The sequence below is a fragment of the Eptesicus fuscus genome, chromosome 23, assembly GCF_027574615.1.
Source record: "Eptesicus fuscus isolate TK198812 chromosome 23, DD_ASM_mEF_20220401, whole genome shotgun sequence".
In the NCBI taxonomy this organism is placed as follows: Eukaryota; Metazoa; Chordata; class Mammalia; order Chiroptera; family Vespertilionidae; genus Eptesicus; species Eptesicus fuscus.
This window is the reverse complement of record NC_072495.1, coordinates 26,637,080-26,651,745: the sequence shown is the minus strand read 5'-3', so window position 1 is coordinate 26,651,745 and position 14,666 is coordinate 26,637,080. Positions and strand designations below refer to the sequence as shown.

The window sequence follows — 14,666 nt, the reverse complement described above, 5'->3', positions numbered from 1 at the left end:
TGGCTCCATGATTTTCTTCCCAACATTTCCATCGATAGGCCACCCTGCCCTCCTGGGACCTTCTTCATCTTTTCTTGATCGCCCCTCAGGGTACCCACATCTTTCCCACGCAGCTCCTGTCCCTTCCCAGTAAAAAAGGACTGCCTCTCATGGGCCGGCCCCGCAGAAGTTCCTGCTCTAGGTTCCGTCTCCCACAGGCACTCAGAGCTGATTCAGGTCCCTAGTTGCTTGGCTGAGTTAAGGATGGGTAGATGGAATTTCATATCATGACTTGCCAGCCCTTAATTGAACCCAAAGACCCATCCCACACACAGAATACACATGAGACATGTCAGATGATAAATGACCAAGAGTTTATTTAGGAGAAGTGGAAACGGGGAGGGATAGAGACCTGCCCAGTCTGAATGGACCAGGGCAGGAGCTTCAGGGGTTCAGTGGAAAGTGGGGGAAGGGAGGGTCTGACGGAGAAGTGTCCCCAGAAGTGGGGACTCAGGTCCTAGGAACACTCTGAGGGGGCCACTGTCTTCTCCACGGTCTTCCCGTCGTGCGTGACCTGGCAGCTGTAGGCGCTGGCGGATTTCCAGTCTTGGCTGGACACGCTCAGGTAGCTGCTGGCCGCGTACTTGTTGTTGCTCTGCTTGGAGGGCTTGGTGGTCTCCACGCCCTGGGTGACGGGGGTGCCATTTGCCTTCCAGGCCACCGTCACGCTGCCCGGGTAGAAGTCACTCATGAGACACACCAGGGTGGCCTTGTTCTTGCTGAGCTCCTCAGCGGAGGGCGGGAACAGAGACACTGAGGGTGCCGACTTGGGCTGACCTGTGGGTGCGGGAGGGGCAGGAGGGGAGAGGCTCAGGGTCCATCCTGAAAGCTCCTGACCTCGGTCTTCCTGTGGGGACAGTGTCCTGAGGACCATCAGGACCCCGAGGGCAGGGGCCTCTCTGGGGGTGAGCGTCCATGCCATGCAGGGCAGTTTGGGGGTGTTCCTAGCTCACTCCCCATTTTCCTGAGATCCTTTTAGCCCTGTTCTGCCACCCACACATCTGACTGTCACTGTTTTGGCTCTGCCTTCTCCTGGTATCTGACGGCCTGTCTGTGTCTGTCAGTCTGTTTGTCCCACAGAAGATGCTCTGAGCCCTCTGACCTCCTGCTGGGTCTATCTGTGCACATCTCTGACCTGATCCTTTGTCCTGGAGTCTTAGGGTTTTTGCCCTCAGGTTTCTGCGCCCCCCCCCCCCCGCTCCAATCTATCTGTCCTGTACTTTCTCTTAAGTGAGTATGAGTTTTGCTGATGAACAAAATTTCTGTCTGTCCCTGGGTCTCTCATTCTACAGTCAATGGAGTCCCTGCTAATCAGTCATATCACTGGAGCTTTTAAGCCAATAATTGTACGTTACCTTCCAAGAGGATGTTCGTCCTGCAGAGACCAAAGGCCACCTTGTCCTCATACCTGTGTTTCCATGACCCTTCCTCCTGCACCTCCTCCTCCCCCCTGTGTCCTTCCTCCTGCAGGGTTCCTTGGGGCGAGGCTGGTCAGGACTCTGCATGGCAGCTCTATGCAGGCCCCGGGGAGCCCTGCACCCCAGCACCATTCCTGGCCCTTGTTCATCAGCCCACAGTCCCAGAGACCTGCCCTGAACCTCTGACTTGTGCGTCTCTAGCCTTGACCCAGAGGGTACTGGATCACCCTAAAATATGCACGAGTTGACTCCCTCAGAGCTCCTTATCCTTTCTTCCCCTTAAGACAGCATGACTATGGACCCCCCAAAACAATCTCGTGCCATAGGAACCCAGCAGGGGAAGACAGAACAGGCCTGTCTAGAATCCAGCATGACCCTGGCAGACAGATAGAAGCGTCTACAGGGCATCCTGTCCATTCCTCTGTCTCTGGGGACAGAGCGAAAGGGCTACTAGAGGCCAGTGGATGCAAATAGGACAGTAAGAAGGCGGAAAGGAAGAGCTCACTGTCCCACAAGCCCAGGATCCTGGGTGAAAACGTGGCCACAAGCTGAGAGAACCCCCAGAAAAATAGCAAAACCAGCAGAAAATGGCCCAAACTGCTGGGGGAGGAGGGGAGAAGAGCGAATGAGAGACTCACCTAGGACGGTCAGCTGGGTCCCTCCGCCGAACACAGCACACTGTGACACAGGCTCGTACAAAAACCTCTCTCTGGGAGGCCCTGCCCCACCCCTGGGCCCCCACCTGCAGCTGTGATGGAGGAAGCCTGGGCCACTGCCCCAGGCTGCTGTCAGGGTTGCAAGGGGCACACACATTGCCCCCCCATGACACAGCAGATGACAGGATAGAAGACACAGCGTGTTGTACAGAAGCGGGATTGTTGGAAGCAAGTCTCCGAAAGGGATAGGGTGTCTGATGGGCTCTTTACCGCTATGGTCTCCTGGATGTGGGATGACTCTGGAGCCTATTTTTATCACTGGGAGTGAGGACTCATGGGAATGGATGGCACATCTCTCTTACGTCTCAAGTCCCTAATCCCTTGGTGACAGCACGAGGGGAGGGTAGCCGGTATTCCCTCTCTCCCTCCCTCCCCTTCCAGGGAAAGGCAGGTTGGCCTGTGTACAGAGTATTGCCCACTTCCCATGTCCCCAGCCATCTGATCAAGCCCTCAGGCTTGTCTTCCCTAAGGAGAGCCTAGATTGGCAGTGTTCTGAGTGATGTCGGGGTGGGGGGGCATGTCCTGTAGGATGGCCAACCTGTCTTTTAGGATGACCTTGCGGGTGTCCACTGCCTTCGCTCCCATGGGGTGCTGTGTCACGGGGGAGGCCTGACCTTGCTGTAACCCACAGGCCACACCCCTTGCTCTGAGCTGGTCTCACCTGCCCTTACTCAGCTCCTGAATTCCAGTGGATATACCCTCCCTGGGACGTCACTGGATGCCCATTCTGTGCCCAGGAGGGTGCCCTTTCTATTCCTTCAAGGTCAACTCCCGTGTCACCTCCACCTGAGATGTTGACATCACCTTCTTCATCCGTAAACCAACCCCCAAAATCTCAGATTGATCTGACTTCAGGGTTTGAGATCTTCATGATGGAGGTCCCAGGCCCAAGCTAGGGCCACCTTGAGCCTGAGCCTGACCCAAGACGATGCGGACATAAACTGAGCTTCCCTGTGCCTCATCCTCAGCCCATGCTCCCAGCACCAGTGACCATGCCTTGCAGAGTGTTCCGGGTTCCCTGAGTGCGTAAGGGGTGTGAGCATGATGGGGGCATTGTCAGGCTCTGTGATACTAAACTGCTCCTCTGACACAGGACTAGTCAGTGTGGTTGCTTAGCTACTGTGCATTGGCAAAGCTTGACAAATGGGCCATGGGAGGCATGTTCAAAGCTTTCCATGACTCTGTGGTGAGGAACCCACCACAAACCTTCACCTGTAATGGCTCTCCCATTGGGCTCCATGATGGACTGGGAAGTTCAATGTCTGTTCCACAGCCTTGGCTCCATGATTTCCTTCCCAGTATTTCCATCTGTAGCCCCTCTCCTGGGACCCTCTTCCTTTCTCCCTGATCCGTCCATAGGGTACCCACATTTTTATTGCTCAGCCCTTGTCCCTTCAAAGTGAAAAAGGACTGCCTCCCAGGGCTGGACCCGCAGGAGAAGTTCCTGCTTTGGGTCACAGCTCCCACCGGCACTCAGAGCTGATTCCGGTCCCTGGTAGCGTGGTTGCACTAATGAAGGGTAGATGGAATCACATGTCATAACCATCCTGCCCTTTATTTTACCAAGAGACTCCTCACACACACAGAACACACATGAGACATGTCAGATGATAAATGACCAGGACTTTATTTAGGAGAAGTGGAAACGGGGAGGGATGGAGACCTGCCCAGTCTGAGCGGACCAGGGCAGGAGCCTCAGGGGTTCAGTGGAGAGTGGGGGAAGGGAGAGTCTGAAGGAGAAGTGTCCCCAGAAGTGGGGACTCAGGTCCTAGGAACACTCTGAGGGGGCCACTGTCTTCTCCACGGTCTTCCCGTCGTGCGTGACCTGGCAGCTGTAGGCGCTGGCGGATTTCCAGTCTTGGCTGGACACGCTCAGGTAGCTGCTGGCCGCGTACTTGTTGTTGCTCTGCTTGGAGGGCTTGGTGGTCTCCACGCCCTGGGTGACGGGGGTGCCATTTGCCTTCCAGGCCACCGTCACGCTGCCCGGGTAGAAGTCACTCATGAGACACACCAGGGTGGCCTTGTTCTTGCTGAGCTCCTCAGCGGAGGGCGGGAACAGAGACACTGAGGGTTCCGACTTGGGCTGACCTGTGGGTGCGGGAGGGGCAGGAGGGGAGAGGCTCAGGGTCCATCCTGAAAGCTCCTGACCTCGGTCTTCCTGTGGGGACAGTGTCCTGAGGACCATCAGGACCCTGAGGGCAGGGGCCTCTCTGGGTGTGAGAGTCCATGCCATGCAGGGCAGTTTGGGGTGTTCCTAGCTCAACTCCCCATTTTCCTGAGAAACCCTGAGCCTGGACACCTGTCATCACCTGTTCTTGTGGGCCCCGTTCTGCCACCCACACATCTGACTGTCACCCTCTGGCCCTGCCTTCTCCTAGTATCTGACTGGGCCTGTCTGCGTCTGTCAGTCTGTTTGTCCCACAGAAGATGCTCTGAGCCCTCTGACCTCTTGCTGGGTCCAAGTGTGGACACCTCTGACCTGATCCTTTATGCTGGGGGCTTTGGAGCATCGGCCCAAGGGGTCAGTTTTTCACCCCCAAATCCATCTCTCCTGTAACTTCTCTAACAGTGCACACTTTTAGCTGAAGAATCAGAAGTCTGTCTGTCTGCTCTTGTGTCTCTCTCATCTATAGTCAATGGCATCCCCGCAAATGCTCTTATCACTAGAGCTCTCATGCCATAGATTCTGCATTTCCCTGAGCAAGTCTGTTTGTCCCACAGAGACCCAAAGGCCACCTTGTCCTCATACCTGTCATTCCATGACCCTTCTGCCTGCACCTCCTCTACCCGCTGTGTCCATCTTTCTGCAGGGTTCCCTGGGGCGAGGCTGGTCAGGACTCTGCATGGCAGCTCTATGCAGGCCCCGGGGAACCCTGCACCCCAGCACCATTCCTGGCCCTTGTTCATGAGCCCACAGTCCCTGAGACCTGCCCTGATCATCTGACCTGGGCATCTCTAACCTTGGCCCTGAAGGATCCCGGGCACCCTAGAATTTTCAGGTAGTTTCCCCCTCCATAGTCCTTATCCTCTATTCTCTTTGGGTTGGGGCCCGTATTGACACCCAGAAATAAATCTGGTGCCACAAGAGCCCCTCTGGGGGAAACAGAACAGAGCCCCTCTAGAATCCAGCATGACCCTCACAGACAGACGGAAGAATCCACACACAGGGCATCCTGTCCATTCCTCTGTCTCTGGGTCAGAGGTGAATGGCTGAGGGTGACCAAATAGGACAGTAAGACCAGGGACCCAAAGAGCCCAGGTTCCCAAGGGCTGGGATCCTGGGTCACAGCTTGGCCACAGGCTGAGACAAGACCCCCCCAAAAAAAGAGCAAAACTCACAGAAAACAGCCCAATCCTCTGGGAGAACAGCAAAGGAGGGGGAAGGAGAGACTCACCTAGGACGGTCAGCTGGGTTCCTCCGCCGAACACCCAACACAGTGACACAGACTCGTACAAAAACCTCTCTCTGGGAGGCCCTGCCCCACCCCTGGGCCCCCCCCTGCAGCTGTGCTGGAGGAAGCCTGGGCCACTGCCCCAGGGTAGTGTCTGGTCTGCCAGGGGCACACTCACTGTCCCCCCTCCACCACCTCAGCAGATTGTAGGGTGGATGGATGACACAGCGAGTTGTACAGCAGCACATTTGGTGGAAGCAATTCTCCCAAAGGAACTTGGTGTTTGATATGCTTTCCTCTGCGGTCTCCTGGGATTTGGGATGAGTTTGGGGGGGGGGGGGAGCGTTTATTTCACTGTGAGGGAGGTTCCATGGGAACAGGTGGCATATCTCTCTTATGTCCAAACAACTCTAATCCCTGGGTGAGAGCATGAGGGGAGGGTGGCCTTTGTTCCCTCTGTCCTTCCCTCCCCTTCCAGGGAAAGGCAGGGTGGCCTGTGTTCAGAATCTTCTGGCAACTTCCTTTGTCCCCAGCCATCAAATCAGGGGCTCAGGCTGATCTTCTCTATCGACAGCCTAGATTGGCACTGTTGAGGGTGATGTCAGGGTGGTCCTTTAGAATTGTCAGCCTGTCCTTTATGGTGACCTGGGGGTGTCCCCTGCTTTATGCCAGGACCAGAGTGGTTGGGTGTGTGTGTCACGGGGGATGCCTGACCTTGCTGTAACCAACAGGCCATGTGCCCCCTGTTCTGAGTGAGTCTCACCTGCCCATACTCGGCTCCTGAATTCCAGTGGATATGCCCTCCCTGGGACGTCACTGGATGCCCATTCTGTGCCCAGGACGGTGCCCTTTCTAATCCTTCAGGGTCAACTCCCGTGTCCTCTCCACCTGAGATGCTGACATCACCTTCTCCGTCCTTCCACCACCCATAAAAAGTCTCACCCTGATCTGACATCAGGTGTTGAGATTCCTCATGATGGAGGTCCATGACCTTGCTATGGTCACCTTGAACCTGACCCAGGCCCATGAGAACATAAACGGAGCTTCCTTGTGCCTCATCCTTACCCCATGATCCCAGCACCAGTGACCATCCCTTGAAGAGTGTCTCAGAGCTCCCTGAGTTGGTAGGAGGAATGAACATGATGGGGGCATTGTCAGGCCACATGATATTTAACTGTTTCTCTGCTGCAGGACTAGTCAGTGTCGTTGCTTAGCTAACGTGCATTGGCACACTGTGACAAATACACCATGGGAGGCACTGTTCAAAGCTTTCCATGACTCTGTGGTGACGGACCAACAAGAAAGGCCCAGCGGGTAATGGGTCTCCCCATTGGGTTCAATGTCTCTTCCTAAGAGCATTGACTGGGCTCAATGGATTCCTTCCCCAGTATTTTCATCTGTAGCCCACGGCTGCCCTCCTGGGACCCTCATCACTGTTAAAAGGGACTGTGTCCCAGGTGGCGGCCCCATCGGAGAAGTTCCTGCTCTGGGTCCTGGCTCCGACTGGCACGCAGAGCTGATTCTTGTCCCCGGTTGTTTGGTTGAGTTAACGATGGGAGTCAGAATCTCATGCTATGACTATACTGCCATTAATTGAACCCAAAGAACCGTCTCACACACAGAACACACATGAGACATGTCAGATGATAAATGACCAGGAGTTTATTTAGGAGAAGTGGAAACGGGGAGGGATGGAGACCTGCCCAGTCTGAGCGGACCAGGGCAGGAGCCTCAGGGGTTCAGTGGAGAGTGGGGGAAGGGAGAGTCTGACGGAGAAGTGTCCCCAGAAGTGGGGACTCAGGTCCTAGGAACACTCTGAGGGGGCCACTGTCTTCTCCACGGTCTTCCCGTCGTGCGTGACCTGGCAGCTGTAGGCGCTGGCGGATTTCCAGTCTTGGCTGGACACGCTCAGGTAGCTGCTGGCCGCGTACTTGTTGTTGCTCTGCTTGGAGGGCTTGGTGGTCTCCACGCCCTGGGTGACGGGGGTGCCATTTGCCTTCCAGGCCACCGTCACGCTGCCCGGGTAGAAGTCACTCATGAGACACACCAGGGTGGCCTTGTTCTTGCTGAGCTCCTCAGCGGAGGGCGGGAACAGAGACACTGAGGGTTCCGACTTGGGCTGACCTGTGGGTGCGGGAGGGGCAGGAGGGGAGAGGCTCAGGGTCCATCCTGAAAGCTCCTGACTCGGTCTTCCTGTGGGGACATTGTCCTGAGGACCATCAGGACCCTGCCCTCAGGGGTGAGCGTCCATGCCATGCAGGGCAGTTTAGGGTGTTTCTAGCTCAACTCCCCATTTTCCTCAGAATCCCTGAGCCTGGACACCTGCCATCACTGTCCTTGTGGGCCCCGTTCTGCCACCCACACATCTGACTGTCACCCTCTGGCTCTGCCTTCTCCTAGTATCTGACTGGGCCTGTCTGTGTCTGTCAGTCTGTCCCACAGAAGATGCTCTGAGTCCTCTGACCTCCTGCTGGGTCAAGTGTGGACACCTCTGACCTGCTCCTTTGTGCTGGGGGCTTTGGAGCTTCGGCCCAAGGGGTCAGTTTCTCACCCTCAAATCTATGTCTCCTGCTCCCTGTCTAAACTGGGTAGTATATTTTTCTGATGAAAGATAAGTCTGTCTGTGCTTAAGTCACTCTCATTCTACAGTCAATGGAATCCCCTCTAATTGCTCATATCATTAGAGCTTTCATGACATGGATTCTGCATTTCCCTGAGCAAGTCTGTTTGTCCCACAGTGACCCAAAGGCCACCTTGTCCTCATACCTGTCATTCTATGACCCTTCCGCCTGCACCTCCTGTTCCCCCCTGGGTTCTTCCTTCTGCCGGGTTCCCTGGGGGCGAGGCTGGTCAGGACTCTGCAGGCCCTGGTGAGCCCTGCACCCTAGCACCACTCCTGGCCATTGTTCAAGAGCCCACAGTCCCTGAGACTTGCCCTGAACCTCTGACCTGGGCATCTCTAACCTTGGCCCTGAAGGATCCCGGGCACCCTAGAATTTTCAGGTAGTTTCCCTCTCCATAGTCCTTATCCTCTATTCTCTTTGAGTTGGGGGCCCGTATTGACACCCAGAAATAAATCTGGTGCCACAAGAGCCCCTCTGGGGGAAACAGAACAGAGCCCCTCTAGAATCCAGCATGACCCTCACAGACAGACGGAAGAATCCACACACAGGGCATCCTGTCCATTCCTCTGTCTCTGGGTCAGAGGTGAATGGCTGAGGGTGACCAAATAGGACAGTAAGACCAGGGACCCAAAGAGCCCAGGTTCCCAAGGGCCGGGATCCTGGGTGACAGCTTGGCCACAGGCTGAGACAAGACCCCCCCCCCCAAGAGCTAAATTCACAGAAAATTGCCCCAACTACTCAGGGAGCAAGGAAGGAGGGGGAAGAAGAGACTCACCTAGGACGGTCAGCTGGGTTCCTCCGCCGAACACAATACACTGTGACACAGGCTCATACAAAAACCTCTCTCTGGGAGGCCCTGCCCCACCCCTGGGCCCCCACGTGCAGCTGTGCTGGAGGAAGCCTGGGCCACTGCCCCAGGGTAGTGTCTGGTCTGCCAGGGGCACACACCCTGTCCCCCTCCACCACCTCAGCAGATTGTAGGGTGGATGGATGACACAGCGAGTTTTGGTGGAAACAATTCTCCCAAAGGAACTTGGTGTTTGATATGCTTTCCCCTGCGGTCTCCTGGGATTTGGGATGAGTTTGGGGGCCGTTTATTTCACTGTGAGGGAGGTTCCATGGGAACGGGTGGCACATCTCGCTTACGTCCAAAAAATCCTAATCCTAGGGAGAGAGCATGAGGGGACGGTGGCCTTGAATCCCTCTCTCCCTCCCACCCCTTCCAGGGAAAGGCAGGTTGGCCTGTGTTCAGAATCTTCTGGCAACTTCCTTTGTCCCCAGCCATCAAATCAGGGGCTCAGGCTGATCTTCTCTATCGACAGCCTAGATTGGCACTGTTGAGGGTAATGTCAGGGAGGTTCTTTAGAATGGTCAGCCTGTCCTTAAGGTTGATCTTGGGGTGTCCCCAGCCTTTGCACCCAAGGTTGGAGTGGTGTGGGGGTGCTGTGTCAAGGGGTGCTGACCTTGCTGTAACCCACAGGCCACACTCCTCCTGCTCTGAGCTGGTCTCACTTTTCCTTTCTCGGCTCCTGGATTCCAGTGAATATGCCCTCCCTGGGACATCCCTGGATACCCATCTATGCCCAGGACGGTGCCCTTTCTAATACTTCAAGGTCAATTCCCATGTCCCCTCCACCTAAGATGCTGACATCATCTGCTCCGTCCTTCCACCACCCATAAAAAGTCTCACCCTGATCTGACATCAGATGTTGAGATTCCTCATGATGGAGGTCCATGATCCTGCTATGGTCACCTTGAACCTGACCCAGGCCCATGAGAACATAAACGGAGCTTCCTTGTGCCTCATCCTTACCCCATGATCCCAGCACCAGTGACCATCCCTTGAAGAGTGTCTCAGAGCTCCCTGAGTTGGTAGGAGGAATGAACATGATGGGGGCATTGTCAGGCCACATGATATTTAACTGTTTCTCTGCTGCAGGACTAGTCAGTGTCGTTGCTTAGCTAACGTGCATTGGCACACTGTGACAAATACACCATGGGAGGCACTGTTCATAGCTTTCCATGACTCTGTGGTGACGGACCAACAAGAAAGGCCCAGCGGGTAATGGGTCTCCCCATTGGGTTCAATGTCTCTTCCTAAGAGCATTGACTGGGCTCAATGGATTCCTTCCCCAGTATTTTCATCTGTAGCCCACGGCTGCCCTCCTGGGACCCTCATCACTGTTAAAAGGGACTGTGTCCCAGGTGGCGGCCCCATCGGAGAAGTTCCTGCTCTGGGTCCTGGCTCCGACTGGCACGCAGAACTGGTTCAGGTCCCTGATTGGTTGGCTGAGTTAAGGATGGGTACATGGAATCTCATGTCTTGACTCACCTACACTTTTTTCTTAACCTAGAGACCTATCTCACACACAGAACACACATGAGACATGTGAGATGATAAATGACCAGGAGTTTATTTAGGAGAAGTGGAAACGGGGAGGGATGGAGACCTGCCCAGTCTGAGCGGACCAGGGCAGGAGCCTCAGGGGTTCAGTGGAGAGTGGGGGAAGGGAGAGTCTGACGGAGAAGTGTCCCCAGAAGTGGGGACCCAGGTCCTAGGAACACTCTGAGGGGGCCACTGTCTTCTCCACGGTCTTCCCGTCGTGCGTGACCTGGCAGCTGTAGGCGCTGGCGGATTTCCAGTCTTGGCTGGACACGCTCAGGTAGCTGCTGGCCGCGTACTTGTTGTTGCTCTGCTTGGAGGGCTTGGTGGTCTCCACGCCCTGGGTGACGGGGGTGCCATTTGCCTTCCAGGCCACCGTCACGCTGCCCGGGTAGAAGTCACTCATGAGACACACCAGGGTGGCCTTGTTCTTGCTGAGCTCCTCAGCGGAGGGCGGGAACAGAGACACCGAGGGTGCCGACTTGGGCTGACCTGTGGGTGCGGGAGGGGCAGGAGGGGAGAGGCTCAGGGTCCATCCTGAAAGCTCCTGACCTCGGTCTTCCTGTGGGGACAGTGTCCTGAGGACCATCAGGACCCCAAGGGCAGGGGCTTGTCGGGGGATGACATCCATGCCAGGCAGAGCAGTTTGGGGTGTTTCTAGCTCAACTCCCCATTTTCCTGAGAAACCCTGAGCCTGGACACCTGCCATCTCCCTTCCTTGTGGGTCCCGTTCTGCCACCCACACATCTGACTGTCACGCTCTTGGGTCTGCCTTCTGCTGGTATCTGACTGGGCCTGTCTGTGTCTGTCAGTCTGTCCCACAGAAGATGCTCTGAGCCCTCTGACCTCCTGCTGGGTCTATCAATGCACAGCTCTGACCTGATCCTTTGTGCTGGGGCTTTGGAGCATCAGCCTAGGGGGTCAGTTTCTCACCCCAAATCTATGTCTCCTCATCCCTGTCTAAACTGGGTTGCATCTCTTTCTGATGAACAAAATGTCTGTCTGTCTGTCTGTCGTTGGGTCGTGCTCATTCTATAGTCAATGGCATCCCCACTAATTGCTCAGATCATTAGAACTTTCATGCTATAGATCCTGCGATTCCTTCTCAGAGGATATTCTTCCTGCTGAGACCAAAGGCCACTTTGTCCTCATACCTGTCATTCCATGACCCTTCCTCCTGCACCTCCTCCTACCCGCTGTGTCCTTCCTCCTGCAGGGTTCCCTGGGGCGAGGCTGGTCAGGACTCTGCATGGCAGCTCTATGCAGGCCCCGGGGAGCCCTGCACCCCAGCACCATTCCTGGACATTGTTCAAGAGCCCACAGTCCCTGAGAACTGCCCTGAACCTCTGACCTGTGTGTCTCTATCCTTGGCCCAGAGGGTACTGGGTCACCCTAAAATTTGCACAAGGTTACCTCCTCAATGCTCCTTACCTTCTCTTTCTCTTAAGACGGGGGCCACTAATGACCCCCTGAAATAATCCTGTCCCACGGGAACTGATCAGGGGATGACAGAAAAGAGCCCCTCTAGAATCCAGCCTGACCCTCACAGACAGACGGAAGAATCCACACACAGGGCATCCTGTCCATTCCTCTGTCTTTAGGGTCAGAGGTGAATGGCTGAGGGTGACCAAATAAGACAGTAAGACCAGGGGCCCAAAGAGCCCAGGTTCCCAAGAGCCGGGATCCTGGGTGACAGCTTGGCCACAACCTGAGAGAACCCCCAGAAAAATAGCAAAACTTGCAGAAAATGGCCCAAACTTTGTAGGGGAGCAGGGAAAGAGGGGTAAGGAGAGACTCACCTAGGACGGTCAGCTGGGTCCCTCCGCCGAACACCCTACACAGTGACACAGGCTCGTACAAAAACCTCTCTCTGGGAGGCCCTGCCCCACCCCTGGGCCCCCACATGCAGCTGTGCTGGAGGAAGCCTGGGCCACTGCCCCTGGCTCGTGTCTGCTCTGCCAGGGGCGCACTCACTGTCCCCCCGCCACCACCTCAGCAGATTGTAGGGTGGATGGATGACACAGCGAGTTGTACAGCAGCACATTTGGTGGAAGCGATTCTCCCAAAGGAACATGCTGCCTGACAGGTGTTTCTACTGCGGTCTCCTGGGATTTGGGATGAGTTTGGAGGGCGTCTAGTTCACCTGAGTGAGGTTCCATGGCCTCGGGCCCTAGGCACAGGGGGAGCTACAGCATGCTGGCTTCTTGTAACCAGGAACCATAGGGATCCCTGGGGTCATGTCTGGACGCACAGAAGCTTCCTAAGAGGCTCCCAATGGCCAAATGTCCATCTTTCGCAGCCACTTTGTTGCCATCCCTAGAGGATACCCGTGGTGCTTTCACACGGAAGATACGTTCACCTGCTAGAGTTTCCCAAGCCACTCAGCGGCCATTGTTACCGCGGGAGGATGGCAGGGAACAGACCATCGTCCTGTACACTGGAGACCAAAGAGAAAAGTCCCCATTCCTTCATCTTTGTAGGGTGAGAAACACACTGCCAGGTGGAGAAAGATCTGCTGGACGGACTCCTTTCATGCACACGTGGGGCACTCACAGGAGGAGGACGGCGAATCTGAACTATCCCATGATGCATTCCTTCCTGTCTGAGGGACCAAGTCATTGGACATCCAAGCAGCGGCTGTCACTCAAAGGAGGTCTATTCGATAGGGGTCCTTGGATGCAAAGTGGGGAACCATCCTGGGAGGCAATTTTGCTAAAGTCCAACCTGGACCTCGTTAAGCTTCTGACGCCAAAACCATTTTGCAGGAACATGAGAAGGAGAGACCCACCCAGATACAGCTCGTGGGGGCTGGGGACCGCATCCTGGTTGTGGGAGAGTCCCCAAGGCCAGCAGCTCAGCCCTTGCAGCCATTCCTGGCATGGAAAAGCTGGAGTGATTTGGGGAATACTCACAGACCCAACCTCACAATGCGGAACCTTATTCTGTTCTTATATGTAAACAACACCTAAGATACAACCAAGTAAATACACTAAAATCTGGATAGAATGGACTAATTCCGGCACAGTGGTGTCCCTATAGAGCTCAAATTCCATTACATAATAACGTAGGTTTTCCTAATACGTACGTAAAAAATTGACAAATTAGTCAGTCTCCCCGTCTCAGGGGCCTGGAGTGCGTGTCTCTGACACCAGCTGCACTCAGGGCTGAGGGCACAGTGAGCGAGGGGCAAGGGGCCCAGGGGTGGAGTGGTGTGGAGTGCTGTGTCCCGGGAAGGCTTGACCTTGCTGTAACCCACAGGCCACACTTCCCCTGCTTTGAGCTGGTCTCACCTGCCCTTACTCGGCTTCTGAATTCCAGTGGATACACCCTCCCTGGGACATCACAGGATGCCCAATTGGTGCCCAGGACGGTGCCCTTTCTATTCCATCAAGGTCAACACTCATGCCCCCTCACACCTTTCTTGTGCAGGCTGACATCACCTGCTCCATCCTTAAACCAACCATAAGGAAGCTCACCCTCATCTGACTTGAGGTGTTGAGACTCATGATGATGGAGGTCCATGCCCCCTGCTAGGGTCACCTTGAGCCTGACCTTGACTCAGGCCCATGAAAACATAAACTGAGCTTCCTTGTGCCTCATCCTCAGCCCATGTTCCCAGCACCAGGAACCATGCCTTGAAGGGTGTTCCAGGCTCCCTGAGCGGGTAAGCGGGGAGGACGTGATGGCGGAATGTTAGGCTCTATGATATGAAACTGCCTCTCTGCTCCAGGACCAGTCAGTGTCTTCCTTAGCTAACGGGCATTGGCAGAGTTAGACAAAGGCACCATGGGAGGCACTGATCAACGCTTTCCATGACTCCATGCTGATGGGCCAACCATGAACCCCCACCTGGTAATGGCTCTCCCATTGGGCTCCATGATGGAACAGGGAAGTTCAATGTCTGTTCCCAATGACCACAGCCTTCCTCCATGATTTCCTTCCCAATATCTGCATCTGTAGCCCACCTTGCCCTCCTGGGACCCTCTTCAGTTTTCCTTGATTGCCCCTCAGGGTAATCACATCTTTGTCACTCAGCCTTTGTCCCTTTCCAGGTGACAAGGACTGCCTCCCAGGGGCCGGCCCCCCAGGAGAAG

At 55.3% G+C, this 14,666-nt stretch overlaps 1 protein-coding gene and 3 gene segments (V, D, J or C); all 4 read right to left on the bottom strand.

The window, feature by feature from the left end:
* Positions 1-477: 477 nt before the first annotated feature.
* Positions 478-2,986, bottom strand: LOC129148229 (Ig lambda chain C region-like). The segment is given in 3 exon segments: positions 478-816; positions 2,096-2,135; positions 2,978-2,986. Coding segments are annotated over 3 exon segments (369 nt in total).
* A 936-nt stretch (positions 2,987-3,922) lies between these two features.
* Positions 3,923-4,973, bottom strand: LOC129148228 (immunoglobulin lambda constant 1-like). The segment is given in 2 exon segments: positions 3,923-4,261; positions 4,961-4,973. Coding segments are annotated over 2 exon segments (333 nt in total).
* A 2,252-nt stretch (positions 4,974-7,225) lies between these two features.
* Positions 7,226-14,666, bottom strand: part of LOC103304675 (immunoglobulin lambda-1 light chain-like) — a 28,863-nt gene continuing 21,422 nt past the window's right edge. Inside the window, exons 5-6 of the mRNA XM_054712867.1 lie at positions 12,372-12,406; positions 7,226-7,689 (exon numbers count right to left, since the gene is read on the bottom strand). Of these exons, the coding sequence (XP_054568842.1) occupies positions 7,370-7,689; positions 12,372-12,406 (355 nt within the window). The 3' untranslated portion in view covers positions 7,226-7,369. The remainder of the gene's footprint in view (positions 7,690-12,371; positions 12,407-14,666) is intronic.
* Positions 10,745-11,203, bottom strand: LOC129148143 (Ig lambda chain C region-like). The segment is given in 1 exon segment: positions 10,745-11,203. A coding segment is annotated over 1 exon segment (459 nt).